A 24,439-nucleotide genomic window follows, 5' to 3' on the forward strand; every position below is an offset into this window, starting at 1 on the left:
CTGTGTAATTATAAACACTTCTTATTTTCAAGACAGAAGTGCAATTAAAGCTGTACAGGTTTATTCAACATATAATCTATATAGAAGTGATAAAACTAAAGGTTTGTTGGGTAAGGTATGTCGTTTTGCTGATGACACAAAGGTATACAATGGGGTTGATATCCCTGGAGGTGTCTGTAACATGGAACATGATTTGGCATTGCTGGAAGATTGGTCAAAAAAGTGGAAATTGCAGTTCAATGTTTTTAAATGTAAAATAGTGTACCTAGAGAAAAAGAATCCCTTGAGAGTCCAACATTGGGGGTACAGTGTTAACCAGAACTACAGAGGAAAATGACTTGGGGATACTTGATTACAGGTGATTGCAAAATGAGCAAACAGTGTGGCCAGGCAGTGAGGAAAGCAAATAGACATCAAGGATGCATCATTAGAGGGGTCAACAGCAGGATAAAGGAGGTCCCGATTCCCCTATATAGATCTTTAATTAGACCTCATTTAGAATACAGTGTCCAGTTCTGGGGACCTCGCCTACATATAGATATCCATAAGACAGAACAGAGTCCAGAGACTGGTAACAAAAATGGTGAAAGGTCTGGGGGATAAAACACATCATGATCGACTTCAGGAACTTAACATGTATAATCTGGTGGAAAAGGGAGACATGATTGAAACCTTTTTTAAATACATCAAGGAGGTGAATAAGGTTCAACAGGGCAGTATTTTCAACATGAAACCAAAATCAAGGACCTTGAACAAACTGGAGGAATGCTCAAATCTAATTTCAGAAAGTACTATTTTACGAAGAGTAGTTGATGCTTGGAATAAACTTCCAGCAGAGATAGTGAGCCAGTCAACAGTACATTTTTGTACCATTTATTTATTTATTTATTTATTTAGCATGTTCAAATATGTCTACAAGTATTTTTTCATTCAGAATTCTATTAAGCATAGAAAAAGATAAAATCTTAAGGCAACAGTAGACCATTCTCTGGCCCATACAGCGAATGGGGGAGGGGGAAAGTGCTTCTTGGGGCATACATATACGATGTCAGGTCTACCTCAATTTGCACATTTTGTTTAAAAGTTTGAAGTTCTAAGGCCCAACTTAGGCAAAGTGAGTTTTTTCTGTTGAAGCAAATGTTTGCAATAATATGGAAAATGAATGTATGTTGTGAACGAGGCCTTTAAGGAGGACCTTCACTTTTCTATATTATCCCTGCATTCGTTCCCCCAAAATGCCGGTTTGGCCTTACAAACCCAAACCACCATCATTCTTTCCTAGACAAAACTGACTGTCCTTGGTCATTAGACTCCTAGGATACCGCCTTACATATCACAGGAGGCTGCAGGAGCAGAGACTCGTAGTAGATGGTGTGCAGGTCCGGTGCATATCATCGGGGGAAAAGTGAAGAACCAATAGAAGCGGCTGACTATATATTTTTTTTTTTTTTCCTGCTGTTGTGCTATGAACAAAAGGCAAATCTCAAAGAACTGATGGTCAGTAGTAAGCGAATGTTGTGCTTTTAGCATCCCAAGCTACAAAAAAGACCCACCTATCAACCTAAAGTCCATACTTCACTGTTAAGGAAATGTTCCCCCACCCCTTTCCTAACCTGCTGTGCTGCATACCAGAACAAGAGTCTGGTATGAATTTTTTTTTGGGGGGAAACCCCACTTTTTGGTGTGTGTGGTGTTGTGTTTTTTTTTGTTTTTGTTTTTGTTTTTGTTTTTGTTTTTACAGTGAGTGGAACTCCACTTTAGGAATAGAACTCATGTGGTATTTTAGTAGCTGTGTGGTATCTTGCCACATACTCAGATGCGGTAAGATACCGCTTAGTGAATTGTCCCAGTTCGAAATTTGCTTTAGTTAGGTTTGAATGTTTGACTGCGAACCAAACGGGGGGTGTTCAACCCATCATTTTGTGGACGGCCATCTCTTGGTAGGTTTGCAGTTGTTCCATAGTCCTTCTTTTTTTTTTTTTTTTTCCCATTTTCAGATGATGGATTGAACAGTGCTCCATGAGATGTTCAAAGCTTGGGATATTTTTTTTGTAACCTAACCCTGCTTTAAACTTCTCCACAACTTTATCCCTGACCTGTCTGTTCCTTGGCCTTCATGATTAAATGTTCTCTATAATAGAAAAAAAAAAACCAAACCTCCTGAGGGTTTCACAGAACAGCTGTATTTTATATTGAGATTAAATTACAAGCTGGTGGATTCTATTTACTAATTTGGTGACTTCTGAAGGCAATTGGTTCCAATAGATTTTAGTAGGGGGTATGAGAGTAAAGGGGTCTGAATACAAATGCATGCCACAGTTTTCAGATATTTTATTTGTAAAAAATTTTGAAAACAATTTGTCATTTTCCATCCACTTCACAATTATGTGCCACTTTGTGTTGGTCTATCACATACAACCAAAACGTAAATGTATTTTGTTGGGATTTTAACATGACAAAATGTGGAAAATGTCAAGGGGTATGAATACTTTTTCAAGGCGCTGTAGTTGATACCGTTTCTCCATTTATTTAGTTGAGGATATTCTCCACTCTCTTGTAAACACTTTTTCTAAATCGACTACCTTTTTTGGTGCTGCTAGACAGATGCCAGGCCTTGGTTTCTACACTTGGCCACACATAAGCACTCACACAAACACACTTTTAGAAGAAGCTCCAACAGAACCGATGTAGACAGCCTGTGCCGTCTCTGAACGATACGGTTCCTTTTTGTTTATACCAAGCCCTGTACTTAGAAGCAAGCAGTTTACAAGCTCGCCTCAAAGACCACATCTGGCTTTTAAATTACTGTGTGTTTTTCCCAAGCAGAGTGCTATATTTCATTTTCTTATGTATTGTTGCCAAATGAAACTGCCCAAAACAAAAAGAACAGGGACCAGTCTGCCAAACAGATTGCTGTAGATCAAGTAAAGGGGGAGGTCAAGAAGACTTTTCATCACCTGTAAATGCTGAATCAGGGATTCTCTTCAAAGCCAACTGGGAAAAATTCAATGATGTAGTTTGGGAAACCAGTCATGACATACTAATGCATATCTGGTCTGCCATGCATCCTTTTATGTATGTCTGCACCTTTCAGAACTTGCACATATCTTCAATCACAATTCTGCAGAGTAGTGATGTAGTGTCTCACGTTAATTGTTTCCGTAGGATTCTGGCATATCCTTCTAGGAAAAAAATGTCATTACTGTTATCTATTCTTCTGTTTATTACAATGGAAATATCTCCATCTGATTACTCCATATAGTTCTCATAAACAGGTCTTTAGTTGGATGTAAGAGGAGGAACATACACCTATAGATGGTGAGCAGTCCTTGCCTCATATAGTAGAGGTATACTTCCATGGACCGTGGCCGTGGAAGTCAGAATCAGCCCAATTGAATGACAACAAAACGTGACACTCAATGAGCTCATAAGTGTTCCTTTTTATGTAGCAGTATCATTTTTACAGGACTTCTGGGATTCGTGCAAGGGTTTGCATATATGGCCGTTTGTGTTATGCTGCTAATGTGCATTTGTGAAACCTTTTTTAAAGGCCCTGGAACTCTGTTTTGCAATCGAAAGCGGATAGTTTGGAGAAGTGTCAATTACATATATATTGCATTTTTTTTTTCCATGCCCTGCATTGAGTTGCACTTTCTAAACGCCTATTGTACTGTGTTTTTAATTGTTTTTGTCTATATGAATTTAGCCAAGTGCTTGGTTAAGAATGAGGAGTGAGTGTAACACTGGCTGCAGCTGCTCTCTGGAGCTGCTGCCTTTGTAGTGCTCTTGCTGCTATATCAGCAAGAGCAGGGAGCCGTTGGCTCTAAGAGTTCAATAGTCAGGCAGCTCTGTAATAAAGACCTTTTTTTGAACTGCATTTTCTAGAGAGATTGCCAGGAGGAGGAGGTGAGAGCTGTCTTTCCTCAGGCTGAACAGGCCACAGCCTCCTCTTGCCAAGAGAGATCAGAGTTCTTTGCTTCCCAGTATGCACCATCACTGCTGCATATCAGTGGCCTAAGCAGGATCTGCATCACTGAGTTTGGGGGTGCCAACAGCCAGAGTCACCTGGGTGCAGAGCAGAGAGTGGACTAATCACTGTGTTTGACTGGATGGTGAGCTTCTGCTGTGGCAATGTTACAATTTGTTGCTAGAGAGAGCCCTTTAGGAACTGACCATATAACCATCTAATAGTCTTACTGCTGCCTGCAGGTTTGACTGGGACTATTCTCACGTGCACCAACAGTACAACCAGGCCCCAACTCTAGCCAGCTGAAGAGTAAAGACTGTCCCATTATAGCTGCTACACAGACTTTCACCTATTTATGCTAAAAGGTACCTCTCATGGGACAGTGCACCATATCCTAGCAATTATCCTAGAGTGCTTTCTAGACTAGTTATAGTGTTCACATTGCAGTTACTGCTTATATGCACTTTCTTGCTGACCTTGCTGATTTCATGAGTTAATCCCAGTCTAGTGGTACAGAACTCTGTTCTAGGTTATCTTGGCATAGTGATTATATTTTCTACTAGACTGTGTCTGAACCTACCGTCTGTATGTGTGTTTATATTGAAACCACCATTTATTCTAACCAATATCCATGCATTAAGTTAATTTACCACTCAACGGTCTTGGATTTACAGTCATGGCCGAAATTGTTGGCACCCTTGATATTTCTCCAGGAAATCATGTATTTCTCACGAAACGTATTGCATTAACACATGTTTTGCTATACACATGTTTATTCCCTTTGTGTGTATTGGGACAAAACAAAAAAAGGGAGGAAAGAAAGCAAATTCGACATAATGTCACACAAACCTCCAAAAATGGGCTGGACAAAAGTATTGGCACCCTTTCACAACTGCGGATAAATAAGAATGTTACAAGCATGTGATGCTCCTGTAAACTCACCTGGGGCAAGTAACAGGTGTGGGCAATATAGAAATCACACCTGAAAGCAGATAAAAAGGAGAGACGTTCACTTAACCTTTGCATTGTGTGTCTGTCTGTGCCACACTAAGCATGGACAACAGAAAGAGGAGACGAGAACTGTCTGAGGACCTGAGAACCAAAATTGTGGCAAAATATCAACAATCTCAAGGTTACAAGTCCATCTCCAGAGAACTAGATTTGCCTTTGTCCACAGTGCGCAACATTATCAAGAAGTTTGCAACCCATGGCACTGTAGCTAATCTCCCTGGTCGTGGACGGATGAGGAAAATTGATGAAAGATTGCAACGCAGAATAGTCCGGATGGTGGATAAGCAGCCCCAAACATGTTCCAAAGACATTCAAGCTGTCCTGCAGGCTCAGGGAGCATCAGTGTCAGCGCGAACTATCCGTCGACATTTAAATGAAATGAAACGCTATGGCAGGAGACCCAGGAGGACCCCACTGCTGACACAGAGACATAAAAAAGCAAGACTACAGTTTGCCAAAATGTACTTGAGTAAGCCAAAAGCCTTCTGGGAAAACGTCTTGTGGACAGATGAGACCAAGATAGAGCTTTTCGGTAAAGCACATCATTCTACTGTTTACCGAAAACGGAATGAGGCCTACAAAGAACAAAACACAGTACCTACGGTAAAATATGGTGGAGGTTCAATGATGTTTTGGGGTTGTTTTGCTGCCTCTGGCACTGGGTGCCTTGACTGTGTGCAAGGCATCATGAAATCTGAGGATTACCAAAGGATTTTGGGTCGCACTGTAGGGCCCAGTGTCAGAAAGCTGGGTTTGCGTCCAAGATCCTGGGTCTTCCAGCAGGACAATGACCCCAAACATACGTCAAAAAGCACTCAGAAATGGATGGCAAAGAAGCGCTGGAGAGTTCTGAAGTGGCCAGCAATGAGCCCAGATCTAAATCCCATTGAACACCTGTGGAGAGATCTTAAAATTGCTGTTGGGAAAAGGTGTCCTTCCAATAAGAGAGACCTGGAGCTGTTTGCAAAGGAAGAGTGGTCCAAAATTCCGGGTGAGAGGTGTCAGAAGCTTATTGATGGTTATAGGAAGCGACTGATTTCAGTTATGTTTTCCAAAGGGTGTGCAACCAAATATTAAGTTAAGGGTGCCAATACTTTTGTCCAGCCCATTTTTGGGGTTTTGTGTGACATTATGTCATATTTGCTTTTCTGCCTCTGTTTTATATTTGTTCCAATACATACAAAGGGAATAAACATGTGTATAGCAAAACATGTGTTAATGCAATACCTTTTTTGTGTGAAATACTTGATTTTCAGGAAAAATATCAAGGGTGCCAACAATTTCGGCCATGACTGTATTTCCTGGTGCCAATTCACAGCTGAGTTAAAGATCATCTTCTACCTAGTGTTCTTAAGTTCTTGCAGTAATGTGAATTCAACCAGGTGTTTTCAGAGGGGCTGAGGTTGTTCTTGGAGTTGAGGCATACAACGGAAAACCCAGAATACGGCGGCTTCTGCAGAAGTAGTGCTACACGAATACCTTATCCTCTATACTGGCAACACAGAAATAAGACCATGATTATAGGTTCTGTTTTATATTTGAATCCAGTTGTGTGTAATGGATATTATCTATGCGTAGAAGACAGAAATTTGGAGTTATTGGTTAGATGTTAGATCTGTCATTTCTCTAAAGCAGTGTTTCTCAACCTTTTTTCAGTCAAGGCACACTTTAAAACCCTTTAAAATTCTGTACAATCCGAGGCACCCCATTCTAAAATTTAAAAACTTAGTTTTACATAACACAGCAACCTACACATGTGTAGGATACCCAATATTAGAGGTGGTTTATTCTTCCAAAGCAAATAGACCTTTGTACACTGAAGCTGACTAGTATTCCAATGTTTCTTTTCTGGCTCAGTTTCTCCCACTCACTTAGATAATGTGACCCCAGTGCTGATGGAGAGGGGCAGAGTATGGGCAAAAAAGGATGCTCTATATGTGCCAAATGTCCTCTTTATCAACCACGACATGATTGGTTGTTAAGACATCGGTGGCTAAGTGGTTTTAGTAGTGCACAATGAAAACCTGTGGCTTTGTGTCACTAAAAGGCAGGCTGATCCATCTGCTGACTTGTGTGCAATTTTTAGGCATTTTGCCAAGGCACCCTTGGAGACACCTGAAGGTGTGAGAAATCTGACTAGGTTCCCTAAACCAAACATTATAATATTAGAGAATACTGTTGATGGCAAACATCTGTCCGTCTTTTCAATTGAAGGCTTTATTGTTTATTTAAAAATTAATAAAATCACCCCCCCATATTTCACATCAGAAGCTCTTCATTACATCTCAGTTCTCCTTTTACTTCAGAAGCCCCCCCATCACATCAAAGTTCCCCTTTTACATCAGAAGCCTGTCATTACATCAGAGTTGCTGTGAGCTAGATATGACCCATCGGTCGTCATAATTTGGAAACCCCGATTTTATTTTTTCCTAGTAGCATAAATCTTGTAAAAATAAGGGGATATGTAACGGCTAAATTCTTACTTTTTTTTATTTTGCTTAACATATCCAATGTGGCTAAAACATCTAACTATTGTGGTGAGCAATAGGGATCTGTAGAAGGCAGCTGTGTTTTGTTAACCTTAAGGGATCTGTTAGTTGCTTATGTGTTTCTGACATCCTCAGATTCTAATCTCACATTGTACTTTTGCATACTTTATTCGTTTTTGGAAATGGTTATAGTCATTGTGTTTGCCACCAAATGGAAGGATTGACTACACATCTACTTCTTCTTTTTTTTTTTTTTTTTTTTTTTTTTTTTTTATCCTCGTGAGTGAAAGGTCCTGTAAAAGGGATTTGTGTATTTTGTTTCACATTGTTTCAGTTCTAGATTTTTGGGAAGGAAATATTCCAGTGCAGCAAACTATGGTTGTGTCTGTGTGTCTTTTTATGTGTGTTTTTTTTTTTTCCCCCCTCACATTCTATTCTGTGTCTTACAAATTTCTGTTCCCTATTAGTGCCAAACAATTGTTATACTGTTACTGTGGTCCACATTTATTGCTTGCAAGTACTTTTTTTTTTTTTCCTATTAGTCACACTTGTCTGGGCCTCCAGCAGTTAGCTGAAACGGTGTGTACATTTATATACATTCAAATGTAATGCCTAAACCTTTTTTTAAGCAAATCTTGTTGGCACACATTTGTAAACTGACAGATGTTAATGGCTGTAAATGACCTTCAAGCAGTAATAAACCCAAAATAAAAATGTAATATAATGCAGCTTTCCAATCTTTAGATTTGGTGGCTGCATTAGTAGGCTTTTTTCCTTCTGTTTTCGCCTGGTGATCTGGCCATTAACACACCTTCTGTATTAGAGTGCTCCCACTCTGAATGAAGGAGCACAGGGGCACATTTGGACAGCAGCATTGTAAATTTGGGGGGAGGGGAGTGTTCGATGGACTAGTATATTTAGTTACATTAACAAACTGAAGCCAAACTCCAGCTCACACTGCAGTTACAGCTATGTTTTTTTTTTTCTTTTGGAATAAAGATTTTACATGAATAAATAAAAGCTGATCTTTGTAAGCATCTCTGTTAGTGGTAGATGGTTTGCCTCAACTCAAACTGATCCATTTGCAGGAGAGCTTGTTCTGTTGCAAAAACAAACTTACTAGTCAGATCACCAGGTGAAAATAAGGAAACCACCTAAAAAGTCCACTAATGCAGCCATATCATTTAAGAATTGGCTGCAATATAATGGTGTTCTTTGGGTTTAATACTGCTTTAATGTCATGGAATTGTACAACCCCTTCAACCAGCCACACAAATCCCACAGTGAACCATCTGATCACGAATGATGATAAAGAAAGCCAGGAAACGGATGTATGGAAAATTGTCTGTGGCACCTTTATTTGGGTTTAAAACAGAATATGATGACTTTTTATTTGCTATACCTTTTACCATTAAACACACAGGTCAATATACTCTCTGTACGCCAAAAGATGGTTGGTTTTAATTTGCTCCACTTTTGAATTTGGCACATTCAATGTGACACAATGTAGAAATGGCGCATTCAATGTGACAAGAAATAAAACTGTCCCATTTTAGAACTGTCTGAATTTGTTGCATGAGTCGCTGTCATAACCTAGTGTTGTAAATGCTTCATTAATTTGCTGCAATACAGTACCGAGAGGGATTAATGTCAGAAGAGTGGCGCAGCAGCTTTATTAAATTCCCCCATAGAGTGTGAGACCTTTTTGATACTTTTGAGATTTTTGATTATTGGGGGGGGGGGGGGGGGGGAATTGGAGTTTAGTTGCACTCCATTTCATTAAGATTTTCAAAGCTCCTCGCACATGGTATTGGGGGGGTTTGTTTTCTGAAGCGTGTGTTTTGTGTTACTTCTCCACTTTCTACTTTGATGTATTATTAGCAGTCATATTCAAACTTTGAAGGCTGGTTTGAATCTCCTTGGTGATTGTAGGAATGTTTGTATGTTGCTGTCATTTGCTACAAAGTGGGTCATAGAGCGAAGGAGAGGTGGTTTCTGGTGCTGTCATTTGCTATTCAGACTTCATGTATGAGATGCATGAAGAAGGGTAGTTGTGCTTTTTTTTTATATCTTTTTCACACAAAAATGGGAAACAAATGTGTTCCCATGTTAGCATATTGGTGACCAATAGGATTGGGGTGGAGTACATCTTTACCTGGATGAGCAGCTGAAGCCTTGAGTCCTCTTTTGTAGGATGTATTCCCTGGTTGCATTGCAAGGTTTTGTCTATGTGCATTTTTAAATCGAGCACTGACTTGTTCTTGGGTGTGAATGATGCCCATCAGAATTGTGCAATTCCAGAGTTGTGGCAAAATGCACAATGCGCTTACAGTGCCATTATGTTTGACACAGGGAAACGTGTAAATTTTACAAAACTTTTGAGCTGGTCACGCGTTCTAGCTATGTGAAGAGTGAACAGGGTCTATCTAATTGTGTGGTAGAAAGTGCAATGACATGAGATTAATATAACCCAAGAGTAATATTTTGGATTTGGAGTTCCTCCTCTCCAGACAGCCTGCCCTTTAACTGATCATTCTGCCTCTACAGAGACTGTGTTGGAAGGATCCTTCGCTAATTGATCTATCTAGAACTGTGACCTTCAAACTGTGGTACTGGGGCCAGATGTGGCCATTTGTTTTTATCTGGAACTATCTCTCCCACTGACGCCTACAATGGGGCATAGCTTTTGCCACTGACACCAACATTGGGGCACCATTCCTCCCACTAATGCCAAACACTCCTTCACCTGGTACTAAAGATGGTGCATTGTTTATTCTCACTGATGCCAGGACACTTGCTACTCCCAGTGGCCACAGTTTGGCCCCCAAAAGCCTGAAGGACTCTAAACTGGTCCTTTTGTTTAAAAGGTTTGGCAACCCCCTGATCTAGAGCAAGGATGGACAACTGCGGCCCTACAGCTGTTGCAGAACTACATGTCCCATCATGCATTTGCCTCCGCAAGTAACTCATTCTTCCCATTATGCCTCTGGGAGCCATGGTTGTAACTGTAAGTCTTGCAATGTCTCATGGGGCATGTAGTTCCACAGCAGCTGGAGTTTCGCATTTGCCCTCCACTAATCTAGAGCCAACTGCACTGTTTGACACAAGTTACACAAGCTAAACAAAACCTAGCTTCAGCCATATAGAGCTATATCTTGTGTAGCTTGCTGCATCTTGAACCATAGCTAGAGATACATAAAACAAGAGAAGGTCAGTGCAAAATTCAATAAGCAAAGGTATGCATGATTCTCAGTACAATATATGTAAAAAAAAAGGATATATATATATTCAGGTACCTCAGTCAGGTTTGTGTTTTTTTTTTTGTTGTTTTTTTCTATAAAGGTGTAAGGTACATCCTGTGCTGCATTGATGTTTATTTTCTTGTACAGGAAAAAAAAAATCTAAATTCCAGGCATTCAAAAAATTATTTGTCAAAAAGAAGAGGAAGGAATCTCCAGCTCCAAGCAGGGAAAGCAACCTAAAACCTAGCCAGTCCAGCAGTGATGTCAGTGTGTCTGGAGCCAATGAGTCTGCCTTTCAACCAACTCGTGAATCTGTGTAAGTAAAGACTTGTTTAGTTTTATACAAAAATATTCCTTTTAATGGGGAAGTCTGTTTAGCCGAAAAAACCCTTTGTGATATGTGTACAGTACAAACCATACCTTCAGCTCACCTGTGCTGTAATGACTGGGGTCGATTTGAAAAATATATTCTCATCCATAAAGTGGGAAGCAAATAATATATCATCATAATAAAACACTGCATGTGTAATGCATTTGTGAACTGAGCTTATGGGTTTATTGAAGCAGGAAAAGCAAAGAGCAGTTTGCTGTGCCAAGCTCAGCCATCCATAGAAACCCAATTACTATAGACAGATTAGATCAGAGTTGAACAGGATTATAGAATATCTTTTGTATACTCTAAATCTCTGGTGCCCACCCTGTGACTTTGTGGCACTTTTTGTGCAGCCCCTGGGGTTCCTGAAGACAGTAGCTGGTGTTTTCCTTACCTAGGTGTTATTCTTTAGATTCCTTTCTAGTAGTTCAATGGCTGGATGTATTACTTTCAAGCTCTTTCTGTGCAGTCAATGGCTTTCTTTTTTATATAACCGTTTTCTCTGTGATCGTTTATAATGGATCGTGCTGGGTGAAACCTATGTGGCACAGGTAATTTTTAAAAGGGCTGAACAGAGAAAAATGTGGAAGCATTGATTGTCCCTGTAATAACAATGATCTCTAGCAGTCTCCTTTTTAATGCATTTCAGATCTGTCTCCTAAACAATACCCACAGTCTCCCAACAACTCTCAGCATTTTTTATTATTTTTTTTTTTTTTTTTTTTTTTTTTTTTTTTTTGTAATCTAACCCTCTAGACGGTCTCCTGTAGCATGCCCAGCCACCAGCAACTCCTATAGCATTTTCATTCCCTGATCATTTATTAGGACATGTCTGCAATCTCTGACCATCTCTTGCAACATGTCCCTAGTCTTTGACCATATCCTTTTGCTTGTCTACAGTCTGACAACGTTCTCTAGCATTACACTCACCGAGTATTTGAAATCCTTTGATTTCGAGGGTTGTACTGGAGGCTCCCTATTTCAAGAAAGTTGTCCAAAACTACTCTTTAATTTTAACTACACAGTGAAGCAACAATTATCCTAAAAAAATGTAGGACATTCCAACAATATGGATACAAAACTGCTGCCTTCCAATGAGCATTAAACATTCAACAGAAAACTGTAATCCCATAAAGTTGCTGTTTTGTAGACACAGGTAGCAAGATGTCAGTAGCATTGGATGCTTACACCGATCAGCCTAACTTTATGACCACCTACCTAGATACTTTTTGCTGCCAGCCCTGATCCTTCGGTCCTGTAAGTTGTGAGGTGAGGACCACGTGGGTCAGACTTGTTTTCCAGTACATCCCATAGATGCACAATTGGCTTGAGATCTAGAGAATGTTGGAGTCAAAGTTAACACCTCACACTTGTTATGCTCCTCAAAGTTTTCTTGAACAATTTTTGCAGTGTGGCAGGGTGCATTATTCAGTTTCCTTGAAGGGATATTATTGGTCAGCAACAATGTTTAGGTAGGTGGTACATGGCAAAGTAACATTCACATGCATGACGGAAACAAGATTTCCCTGCAGAGCATTGCCCAAAGCATCACACTGCCTCCGCTGGCTTGCCTTCTTCCCATACTGCATCCTGGTGCCATCTCTTTCCTACGTACCCGACCATCCAAATGATGTAAAAGAAATCATGATTCATATACCAGGCCACCTTCTTCCATTGCTCCATGGTCCAGTTCTGATGATCCTGTGCCCATTGTATACAAAAATATGTGAAATGGCGCCAAACCAAATTAAAAGATAAATTACATCTCAAAAATCAATACTTCTAGGCAGCTGCCCCTTTAAGTGCAATCACACTTACTCCTATAAATAAAGTGAAGAAATAGGGCGCTAACCAATCTATAGCATGAAATGTCAAATAAAAAAACAAAAAACATTTAGAACATAGAAGACCTGTGCAAACCATTTCATAAAATCAAAAAAATAGTGAAGTAAAGTCCCAAACACCAATCTGATGTGACAGCCCCAATAATAACCAAAGCATACAAATCCATTTGTGTTCCATCACCGTGTGCAGCCAAAATGGGATCTCATCAGATCCACTTGGCCAACAAAGTAGCCAGCAACATGTAAGCACAAATCCCCTATGCATTCGGTGTGCTGCCTAGTTATGCAGAATCCTTGAGGCTTTCTCAGAAATTAGCCCCCCAAAAATATATTCATAGTGCAGCAAGTTTTTATTACAAATATTAAGAGTATAATCTAATGCACTTGCATATATTTGGCGCTATAGGGAGCACCAACCCAAATAGCTCACTAAGGGGATCCCTCTTTCCAGACCACCGCTATTCACATGCCGGCGCTGTGACGATCGTGGCGTCAGACCCCCAGCCCTTCTCACCAACTCGTGACCGAAGGACTAGCCAATCTAACACCGCGCTGTCATGTGCGTACCAATGCCACGCTCAGCTGCACTCTGCACAAAGATTTTCCAGCTAATGGACCACAATCTATGTACCTGCAGCCTGAGAGCGATTTGTTACTGGGTCAGGTTAATTATGCAATTAACCCTTCACACTGCCACCACCTCCTTTTTGTAGAGAAAAGGAGGAAACTCGCCAATATTAGCAATAACACTATGATGTTTGAATAATCGTCTGTATACCACGGTCACCGCAGGCAGAGGTATATAGTGGTTTAAAAACGCACAGTAGCGCTCTTCAGAGACAGGGATTCTTAGTTTGCATTACAGAGCTTTAGAAACAGTTCAACACTTTTCAGAAAATGAGATTTATTACTAAAAAGGTCAAAATGGTGCAATAAACGTATTTACATATCTATAAACACAGAGCGCAATAACACAGATAACAGATGTTTAGAGGAGTAGAGTACTTGCCAAAAGTCCTGGGTTAAGCAGATCAAGTATCAGAGCAAAAGGGTACCGTCTCCCAAGTTGGTTCCGATGTTAAAAGGGAGAATTCTTCAACTCTTCTCCAAACCTGACAACCTTATTTGTAGGCCTCCAGCAGGGGGTGTCTCTGAAGCCAAGGGCCAATCGCCTTATTTGGGGAGGGGGTGTCTAGGAAGAGACCCAAGCTAGAACCAAAATCCCTCTCAAGTTATACCAGGGTCAATAACCTTCCCTAGGTACATGTAACATTCTATCCACGGGTAGGATAATCTGCAGAATATTCTGAATGTCCAGGTACCAGATATGACAAATCTGCTTGGGACGGTTAAGGAGATATCGCTTTCTGCTCTCGGGTATACGTAATCCAGGGGTGTAAGAGATTTGATGACTCGCATTAAACTGAGCTATACGAATATATGCTTGGTTTCCTGGTAATTATTTCCTATCTCAAGCTATGAAATTTTATATGGGAAAGTGGGTTTTAAATATGTCTGTTTTACGGCTATCTGGAATGCGTTTGAAGTCCAGTGAAGGACTGGTTTATGGCTTTATGATAATCTCAAATTGAGAAGTTAACAGACACCCGGGCACCAGCTAATTTGGGATTTATAACCATGAAGCTGTGCCTGTGCACTTCTGAACCCAGCACACAGGGACCACGTGTCACTCAACAGGGAGGGGGGAGCTGGTTTGGAGTAGAAATGATACAAGATGGAAGGCCTTTGGCAAAATGGAGGTTCGCATCCATCTCTGTACGTACAATTGCTACAGACGCGTGCTCCATCCACCGGAAGTGACTTCAGAGGAACTGGAAATTGCGTGTGTTACTCTGGCCTCAATGCATTTTGCGCATCGTGCATCTTCAGGAAGCTTCATGTTCTAGATTGGCTAGCTCCTATTTCTTCACTTTATGTGCCCATTGTAGCTGTTTTTGGATATGGACCCAGGTAAGCATAGGCACCCTGAGAGGTCTGTGGCTACACAGCCCCATACACACCAAATTGCAATGGCGCCTTTTTTTCTGCTTTAACACATCAAATTCAGGGACAAGTTTACTTGCTACCTAATCTATCCCACCAATTTTTTTTTTCAGATGCCACTGTAACAAGATAATCCATGTTATTCACGTGTCAGTGGTCCCAAAATTGTGGCTGATTGGTGTATATTAATATGGATCATTTTAAAATTGTATAAAAATTCTGTCTTTTCACTTTTCACAGGGCCAAAAGCAGTATGGGAAGTAAGGCAGTCTCCCATGACAGTGTATTCATTTCTGAGGTGGAGAACTCTACAAAGGGTACCTCACAGGAAAACACCCCTGGCAAGGTTAAAGCTTTACAGGTATGAATAGTTTTATTATAATCTAAAGTGCTCAATGTGGAAAATTAGTAGCAATAAATTATAAAACCTTTAGGAACAGAAGCACCAAGACTATCCATGCAATGCCCCAACACTCCTCTAATGTGAACTATACAGCCTATTCTGTGGGTGATTGGTGGCATGGGTCTCTCATAACTCCCTTTATCACCCAATTGAGCTTCATTTATTCTCATTTATTTATTTATTTATTTATTTTTTGTGCACACTAGTTTAGTGATACTAAAGGTTAATTTTTTTTTTTTTTTTGTTAAACATGTCTATATTTACCTGCTCTGTGTAGTGGTTTTGCACAGAGCAGCCCCAATCCTCCTCTTCTCGGGTCCCCCGCAGGATCTCCTGGCTCCTCCTTTCTGTCGGGTGCCTCATAGCAAGCAGCTTGATATAGGGGCACCCGCTGCTTCGCGTGTCCCCTCTCCCCAACAGGACCCTCTGCTGTCTCGGCTAATGAGGAGAAGGAGTCCAGGATAGCAGAGACTCCAGTGCACATTGCCAGATCGAGAGGGGGCTTAGGTGAGTATTAGGGGGGGCTGGGTGCTACACAGAGAAGGTTTTTTACCTTCATGCATGAATTGCCAAATAGGAGGTTCAGGGGCTGCATGGTGTAATTGTCTTGCGCAGAGCAGGCATGTATAACAAATATAAATATATATATATATATATATATATATATATTTTTTTTTTTTATGCAATCTCTTGCAATAAAGAAGAAATGTGTTCTGTCTTGTTATGCCACACTGTGAAATAAGGATGTAGCTAGTATTGTAGTAGGGGTCAGCAGTCTGTTGAGCTTTATCTACCAGTAGATTGTGGCTAGGTGACTGGTAGATTGTGGTCTGTTCTTGCTGACCCACCATGCCAGAGCATCAAACCTAGAACAATGCAGGGGGACTATATGTATAGGTGGAGCTGCATAAGCCGATGCCTCCTCTGTAGTGCTGGCTCCTGTCCCATGTGGAGTGATACCAACTGCACTCCACCTCTTATCCCGGCTAGCGCTGTCCAGAGTGGTGTTAGCAGTGGGAAATAAAATTTCTTCAGGTCCGTGTGAAGCAATACACTGGGCATAATAGTGTAAGGCTGCATTCACACTGATGTGGTGTGGTTAACCCACACTGAGGGTGCAGTGCAGTGTACCTGCAGGTTTTCTGTGGGTTTGCTGCGCTTGGCCAAAGACTTCTATTATATCCTGCGGGTTTGGTGCACTTTTTTTCTAAAAGTGCACCAAAACTCTTGACTACACTTTCAGAAAGTGCACCACACCCGCAGGATATAATGGACTGTGGCAAAGCGCAGCTAACCCAGGAAAGTCACAGATGCACTGCGCACCCAAGTGTAGGTAAACTACAGCACATCAGTGTGTAAGCAGCCTTCTAGGGGGCTCAGAACAGTAAGGGTTAGTTTACATTTGCAGTTTTGGGGGTGGTAAAACCTCAGTTAAGATGTTTTTACCACCCCTGTCCCAACTGCACCCCCTTTAGCTGCCATGGCCAGGGGTGTACACATGCTGCAGCAAGAGTTATACGGTTGGTGAGCATAACACCTGCCAAGCATGACTTATTCAAGTGAATGTGGCCACTCTGCAAGTGCCCTGCAATCTTTTGCTGTACAGCAAACAAGGGGTTAAAGCAGTGTTGCATTGCTTTCTCACCACCTGTTTTAACCCCTTGGACCCTGCACAAGCATGCAGGTGTGGGGTGCTTGCAGAGTGGCCACATTTACTTGAATGTGGCACTTACCAAAGCAACAGGGGGTTTAATTCCTGATTGCCAAATGCAACTTAGGGCTCATTCACAAGTGCAGCAGGCACTGTTGCTCCTCTGAAATGCGATCTGAGTGTGTTTGACACATGGTGAGGAGGTGATAGGTTGCTTCCTCACCACCTGATTTAAACCGATTGCTGTGCAATGCACAGGATTTCATCCTGGTAGCACAGCAATTAGAAGTTTAAATCGGGTGTGGGGAGGCAACACTGTGCCCGGTGATCTTTGACTTCGCCCATGTTGTTCAGGTAGATCTCCACCTCTTTAAGGTTACCTACGCCTGCTGTAGACCTACTTTGCAAGGTGCATGGCTAGGACATTCTATCTCAGGAAGTACTCAATGGGACAAATCAAATCTTTTATCCGATCAGGTGTGGATCAGCATTTGACCTTTTAACACCATCAAGGTTCAGAGTTCGGTCCTTTGTTCAGGGCTTTGCTTACTTTGTCCCTCATGAATGCTCCTTAGTGACTCCTTGGGATCTCAGCCTGGTTCTATCAGGCTTTGAGAAGTTGCACCTTGAAACCCATCTAGAATATTTTCCTGACTACCTTACTCATGAGGTTACCTTCCTTGTTGTGATCACTTCTGTGAGGAGAGTCTGAAATAGTGGACCTATCATGTAAGGTTGTCTAATGTTCTACAGCAATAAGGTTGTCCCCTGTAAAGATTTAAACATCTGTGTCCCCTTTTTGAAGAGATTTTTCCTGATTTCCTAATATGAAGCCCTGCATATTGACAAGAAGTGAGAAATGTCCCTAATGGAAATTTGGAAAGTGACACCGTCCTTATAGAGGTTGCCCATCTTCCCAGTTCTCAAAGTTTTTATAGCTGTCTGTCTCTGTTGGGGTAGATTACCCCTCCATACCTGTTCTTTCTAACTTCTGGAAGAATTCTACTCGCTTCCTATTTTGACAATCGAGGACATGTACAGCAAAGAAAAGATTAGAAAAATGGCAATATTTGTTATAGAGGGTTGTTGGTTCTATGGGTTAAAAATTGACAAATCCTGTTTTTATTTTTTTTTACTTTTTGGAACTGACATTTACAAACAGTTTTGCATTGTTTGCATTTTTCAATGATAGCTTGCTTGCTTCTGTGAAAATTTGTGTGCAGTTGCTTTGAACTACTAACTTTTATGATTGGCTTTTATCAAAATACACTCTTACTACAAATACAGTGCCTTGAAAAAGCATTCATACCCCTTGAAAATTTTCACATTTTGCCATGTTACAACCAAAAATGTAAATGTATTTTATTGGGATTTTATGTGATAGACCAACACAAAATGGCACAGAATTGTGAAGTTGAAAGAAAATTATAAATGATTTTAAAAAGTTTTTACAAATCTGTGAAAAGTGTGGCAAGCATTTGTATTCTGCCCCCCCCACCCCCACCCAATACTTTGTAGAACCACCTTTCACTGCAATTACAGCTGCAAGCTTTGCACATCTAGAGCGTTTAAATACAAAAAAATTTTCAGACTGTGCTAGTAAAAAAAAATATAATAAAATGTCCGTGAACAAATAAATCTAGATCATATTAATCATATAAACCCCCCAAAAAACAGTCATATCAATCATAAAGTCCCAAAAAAATTGATGTCCCAAAAAAAGTGATGATGAAATAAATTCAAACGAAATCCACCGCCGAAAAAACTGAATAAACTCACCAGAGCAATATGCTGATCATGTTCTAAACCAGCATAAACTCTTTTCTGCTGTGGGAGCAATGATGAAACGCATAGGGCGGGTATGCTGTTACACAGTTAATATTTATGTTAATGTACATGAGAATTCATATAGTTTATTCTTTGTACCATTTCCTATGGACATTTCTATAGTTGGTTATGCTGCCATCCAGTGGTCTTATTTGGTAATGCATTTGTTTTATATTACCTCCCTGAGATCTATGACACTATTCCTTTGTATATGAAGCTCCTCCCTTCTTCTTGAGTTCAGCACTTCCTGTGTCATGGAGGCAGCTAACAGACCACATGTAACAGGGACACATGTATTCTGCATAGTACGCTACAGAAAGTATCATCTTTTGACCGCATAATACTGGAAACCGTTCATTCTGCTGTATCCTGTTGTCACATGTACAGAATAAAGCAACTTCTGGATGAACACCGTATTGGTGAGTTCAAGCTATCTGATAAGGATTGTCCACAGTGATTATATCTGCTTATACAGGCTAGGCAGAGAGGTCTCGCAAGGGATAAATCGCTATCACAACAATCTGAGTCAGAATAGCGGGGCTTGAGTGGTGTGACGTCAGCGCGTTCTGTGATCGTTACAGCGCATGTGTGGTGACGTGGTCTGTGTACTTGCATCTGGTTATGCTGACTGTGCTGGTGTCGGCTTGGACACCGTTTTTTGTAAGTGTGTTTTAGTTTTAATAAAGCAACGATTTTATGAGGTACTGCACCATGAGCTTCTATTCTTTGTATATTTTGAGTGGCCATTCCAATAACTAGCGCAGTCTGAAAATTTTTTTTGTATTTATATGCACCTTATTATAGGGCAGATTTTGCAGCTGGTATTATTGACATAGAAATTGACTGTAATTATTACTAATCTTGTTCTGGCTCCACCTATATCTATTTAGTCACATCTAGAGTTACATTTTTGCCCATTCCTCTTTTCAAAATAGCTCAAGCTCTGTCAGATTGGATGGAAAGTGTCTGTAAACAGCAGTTTTTCAAGTCTTGCCACAGATTCTCAATTGGATTTAGTTCTGGACTTTGGCTGGGCCATTCTAACACATGAATATGCTTTGATCTAAACCATTCCATTGTAGCTCTGGCTGTATGTTTTAGGGTCAATGTCCTACTGGAAGGTGAACCTCTGCCCCGTCTCAAGTCTTTTGCAGACTCTATCAGGTTTTTTTCCCTGTATTTGGCTCCATCCATCACATCAACTTTAACCAGCTTCCCTCTCCCTGCTGAATAAAAGCATCCCCACAACATGATGCTGCCTCCACCATGTTTGTTTTTGGGATTGTTTAGGGTGATATGCACCACACATAGCCTTTTGCTTTTAGGCCAAAAAGTTCCATTTTGGTCTCATTTGACCAGAGCACCTTCTTCCACATGTTTGTTGTGTCCCCCCACATGGCTTCTCGCAAACAGGACTTTATGCCTTTCTTTCAACAATGGCTTTCTTCTTGCCAGTCTTCCATAAAAGCCAGATTTGTGGAGTGCACGACTAATCGTTGTCCTGTGGAATGATTCTCCCACTAGAGCTTTTGATCGCTCCAGACCCTCCATAGTTACCATGGGCCTCAGTTGGAAATGGAATATCAGGGTTTTGGCCGTGGCTGCAGCAATGTGGCAAAACCTCGGTATTAGTTTGTTGTGTGTTTTGTGTTTTTTTGGGGTTTTTTTAGCCAGCAATTCCCTTTCTCCTAAAAGTCGTCTGAGCGACGGATTCACCGTTAGATCACTTTTAGAAGCAGAGGGCTCAACCCATGATGGGCCCCCCCCCCTGCAGGCTCAGCCCCCCCCCCCGTCACTTTCTGGTGGTTCTCAGGCTTTGCTAGAGGATCAGTGAGCCCAAGAGCCCATTTCCAGCCTAATGTAAACAAGCCCATGGTGTATGGCCCTATGGCAATTTCTCAAGCACGATTTATATGAATTTCACCGTATGAGCGGTAAAAGGAGGGTGGGGACTTGTAAGATTCAACCATTAGCTTTACTCTACCAGCCCAAAATGGTTAATCACAATGACAGCAGAGACCAATCTATGCATAAAGGCTCGTTGTAACGCACCATGGGCCCCAGATCTTCAGATATGTTACATGAGTGTCTTTAAGTACTGCTTCTGATTAATGCTCTCCTTGCCCGGCCTTTCAGTTTAGGTGTACGGCCATGTCTTGGTAGATTTGCAGTTGTGCCATACTATTTCCATTAGGATACTTTTTGTATAACCTAACCCTGCTTTAGGGGTTCACAGAAGAGCTGTATATACTGATTATTAAATAACACACAGCTGGACTCTATTTACGAATTAGGTGACTTCTGAAGGCAATTGGTTCCACTAAGTTTTAGTTGGGGGTATCAGGGTAAAGGGGGCTGGAGAAATGCACGCCACACTTTTCAGATATTCATTTGTAAAAAAAATTTCAAACCATTTTACTTATATTTTCCATCCACTTCACAATTATGTGCCACTTTGACATTTTGTCCCATAAAATCCCAATAAAATACATTTTACGTTTTTGGTTGTAACATGACAAAATTTGAAACATTTCAAGGGGTATGAATACTTTTTTCAAGACACTGTATACCCTGCATCCCTTCAGTTGACTCTGCCTGTACAAAATGTCCCAGCTGTACAAAATGTCCTGTCTGTGGATGTCTGTTATCCCATACGTATGTGCAATATATGTGCTGGTACATTCACGAGCTACCTGTTGGTGGGACAGAACCCAATGGAAAATACTTTCCTATAGTGGCATCATTTCCTGTCTTTATATCTTGCAACTGTTCTTGGATCATAATTGAGTTTGTTGCAAGCCACTTTATGGATTGTAGCCTGGAACCTTTCACAGTGGCAACTGGACATTTTTTAAACATAAATTTGTTAATATTTTGTTATAGGAAACTGACTTCTCAGTACACAATATTTCCATATCACTTGTAGGGGTTCATTACCAGGAGAGAGAAACATTTTTTTTATGTAATGGTATTTATTTGTTATAAATTGCACACCCCACTGAGTGGCCTACTATTCTCTATTTGCTAGCAAAAAGTTGACTGAGACTCCATGCATTTCCAGTTATTACATTACAAAAAGAAAAAAAAAATCCCATTACCTGGAGGTGGACCTGATGATTTTTAGTTGGCAAAGATGCAGGGGTCTTATGTTGGCTATGGGTAGAAAGAATTTCAAGTTAGACTAAAAATAAAGTGTGCTGACTTATCTCTTGATCTTCATGGAGATGAATAGATGATTCGGTAAAAAAATCAAAGTCGTCCAGTCTCTAGTGGCACAAAAGCCTATCTCTCAATATGATCTTCCATGCGTTATACATAAACAAATTTATCATATGAAGCTGTGAAATATGCCATAATGTGTGTGTGTGTGTATGTGTCCCTCTTACCGGTTTATAGCTAGATCTCTGTGTTTTAGAGGTGTGCGTAGTATTATATATTTTTTTGCCAAAATACTGTTTTATAAATCTTCCAGTTTTCTATAAATTTTATACATGAATGTTATTCAAAGATCGTTCATATAAACCAATTTGTAATTTACTGTTCCTTTTAACCTTTAATGATTTATAGTACTCTCAAAGTATAATAGTGTCTGTTGCTCCTATTGAGAAATAATGGACATTACTAAATAAATAATTACTACTTTCATCAAGAGCAGGAGTCAGTTGTATACAAAATATCTGGTCTTTTGTGTGGCTGCCACTAAGGTGAAAGACATATGCAATAGGTCAGCTCAGCTTAGCATTCTGTGTGCTGCAGATGGACTAAATTGTGCCCTGTAATGTTTGGCAGCTGCAACTTCAGCATAACATCCGCATAGGCTCTCCACCGCAGGGTATCCTTTACAAGAAAGTTGAGGATTCTGGGGCACTTTCGGAAGATGACGGGTTACCAAGGAGTCCTCCTGAGATAACTTCTTTGCATGAGATTCTGGCACTTGCATCCGGAAAAGTAAGTTTAAGTCAATATCATACTTGTTTTTGTGTTCTATGAAGTGTGTAAGGTGATCAATGGAAACTTTCAAATACAACTGAGTTTACTGTATTTTTATTTTTTTTTTTTTTTTTTATAGAGTTGGGTACAAATGATTAAACATGGTATTGTAGCACTAGCCTCTTTGATAAATGAAGTATGTAGCAGCCCATTAATGTGCAGCCAGTTTTTTTTTTTTTTTTTCTTTAATTTGGATATGATGGCAAGGGTTAGAGCCACTGTCATGTTTTTTTATCTTTTTTTCATCTTTTTTTCAACACCAGAGCAAGAGGTGATTGTATATCGCTCAATGGAGGCACATATTCCAGTGCCAACTGTCTAAGAGGGGCGATTCCCTGATGTTGGTTAGATCGATCATTTCTTGTTGCATTTCCAGTACAGGAAGTGATGGGAAACCTCAGCAGTGGGCACAGACAGCAGAAAATAGTTTATGCAGTCAAGTGATCTGAGAAGATTTTTAAAAAACATTAATGTGCTTACCTGCTGACCATTTGGGCCCCCTGAAAGCCTGTTTGAAGAACTCCCAATTGGCAATCCTCACATCCTGCCTTGTTTTCGGAACATGAAAATGGTTGGCTTCACTCCTGTTGTGTTGGTGGTGAGCATCCAATAATTTATTTTTATATCCTACCACCAAGGCAGGACACTGCTAACTGGGAGTTGTATGCCCAGGGCTCCTGTAGGGCTGGGGGTTGAGCATCCAATGGTTTTCATATCATAACAACAAGGCAGGACATCACTAACTGGGTGTTTTTGCCCAGGCTTCCAAGGAGAAGGGCCAAATGACCTAGAGGTTGTGCAATAAAAGTAATTCACGTTTAACAAAGCTGCACCTTGTCTGCATAGGCTATTTTCTGAAAAGGCCAACTAAGCCTTTAGCCTTTAAAACATTTATCTGTGGTGTGTAATATTACCTGTAGTCCCTTTTTTGGCATGGTTACAGAGACCAAGCAGTAACCTCCATAAGCTACAAATTCACAAATCCTACAATACATACATTATTTTGGGCATTTCCAATAAATTGCATTGGACCTGTCTTAGGCCCAGTGCGCACTGTCACATCTCTAAAACATACCACAAACTGCATTTTGAGCAAAGTACCCCTTTTCTCCCAGCAACACCTTTTGCATTGGGAACAGTCAGACAAATGCTGGCTCCACAAGAAGAGACTGGATTTTTGCATGTTGCCAGTGGTCTTTATAACACAAGGCAATGTTTATCTTCTTTTGACATTGGCAATATTATAAATTGTATTTGCTTACAATACACTGGCAGTAGACTTGCAAGAAATGGTAAATAACTCTACAATAATTATTAAATTATACTATGTATAATGGTGACTGCCAGTGTTGTGATTATGCCAAACATCCTAATGTGAGTATGGAAGAGCTGCTTGGTAAGATGGACCATCGAGTGCCATTAATTTGAAATTTGATCATTGTATCTGTGGTTGTCCTTGTTGATTTTCTTTACATTTTTTGTTTTTTTTTTTACTCATTTTGTATTTATTTTTTCCTCAGATCCCTGGCATTGCACAGAGACGCAGCTCTTTAAGTTTAGGAGGAACAGACAGTGAAGATGAACCGGTAATTCCACTTATGTTCAATCTGTAATTTTGGTTATGTCTTTTAAATTTAA

The 24,439-nt window shown here is 40.4% G+C and overlaps 1 protein-coding gene across 2 annotated transcripts in view; it reads left to right on the forward strand.

The window, feature by feature from the left end:
• Positions 1-24,439, forward strand: part of KIAA1210 (KIAA1210 ortholog) — a 129,199-nt gene that overhangs the window by 57,244 nt on the left and 47,516 nt on the right. For both annotated transcript variants that reach the window (XM_089684917.1, XM_089684916.1), the window contains 4 exons: positions 10,857-11,025; positions 15,171-15,291; positions 22,601-22,759; positions 24,322-24,387. In XM_089684917.1, the coding sequence (XP_089541043.1) occupies positions 10,857-11,025; positions 15,171-15,291; positions 22,601-22,759; positions 24,322-24,387 (515 nt within the window). The remainder of the gene's footprint in view (positions 1-10,856; positions 11,026-15,170; positions 15,292-22,600; positions 22,760-24,321; positions 24,388-24,439) is intronic.

This window comes from Staurois parvus, unplaced genomic scaffold (genome assembly GCF_062004578.1).
Source record: "Staurois parvus isolate SC_StPar_1 unplaced genomic scaffold, SC_StPar_1.0 ptg000361l, whole genome shotgun sequence".
Taxonomy (NCBI): Eukaryota; Metazoa; Chordata; class Amphibia; order Anura; family Ranidae; genus Staurois; species Staurois parvus.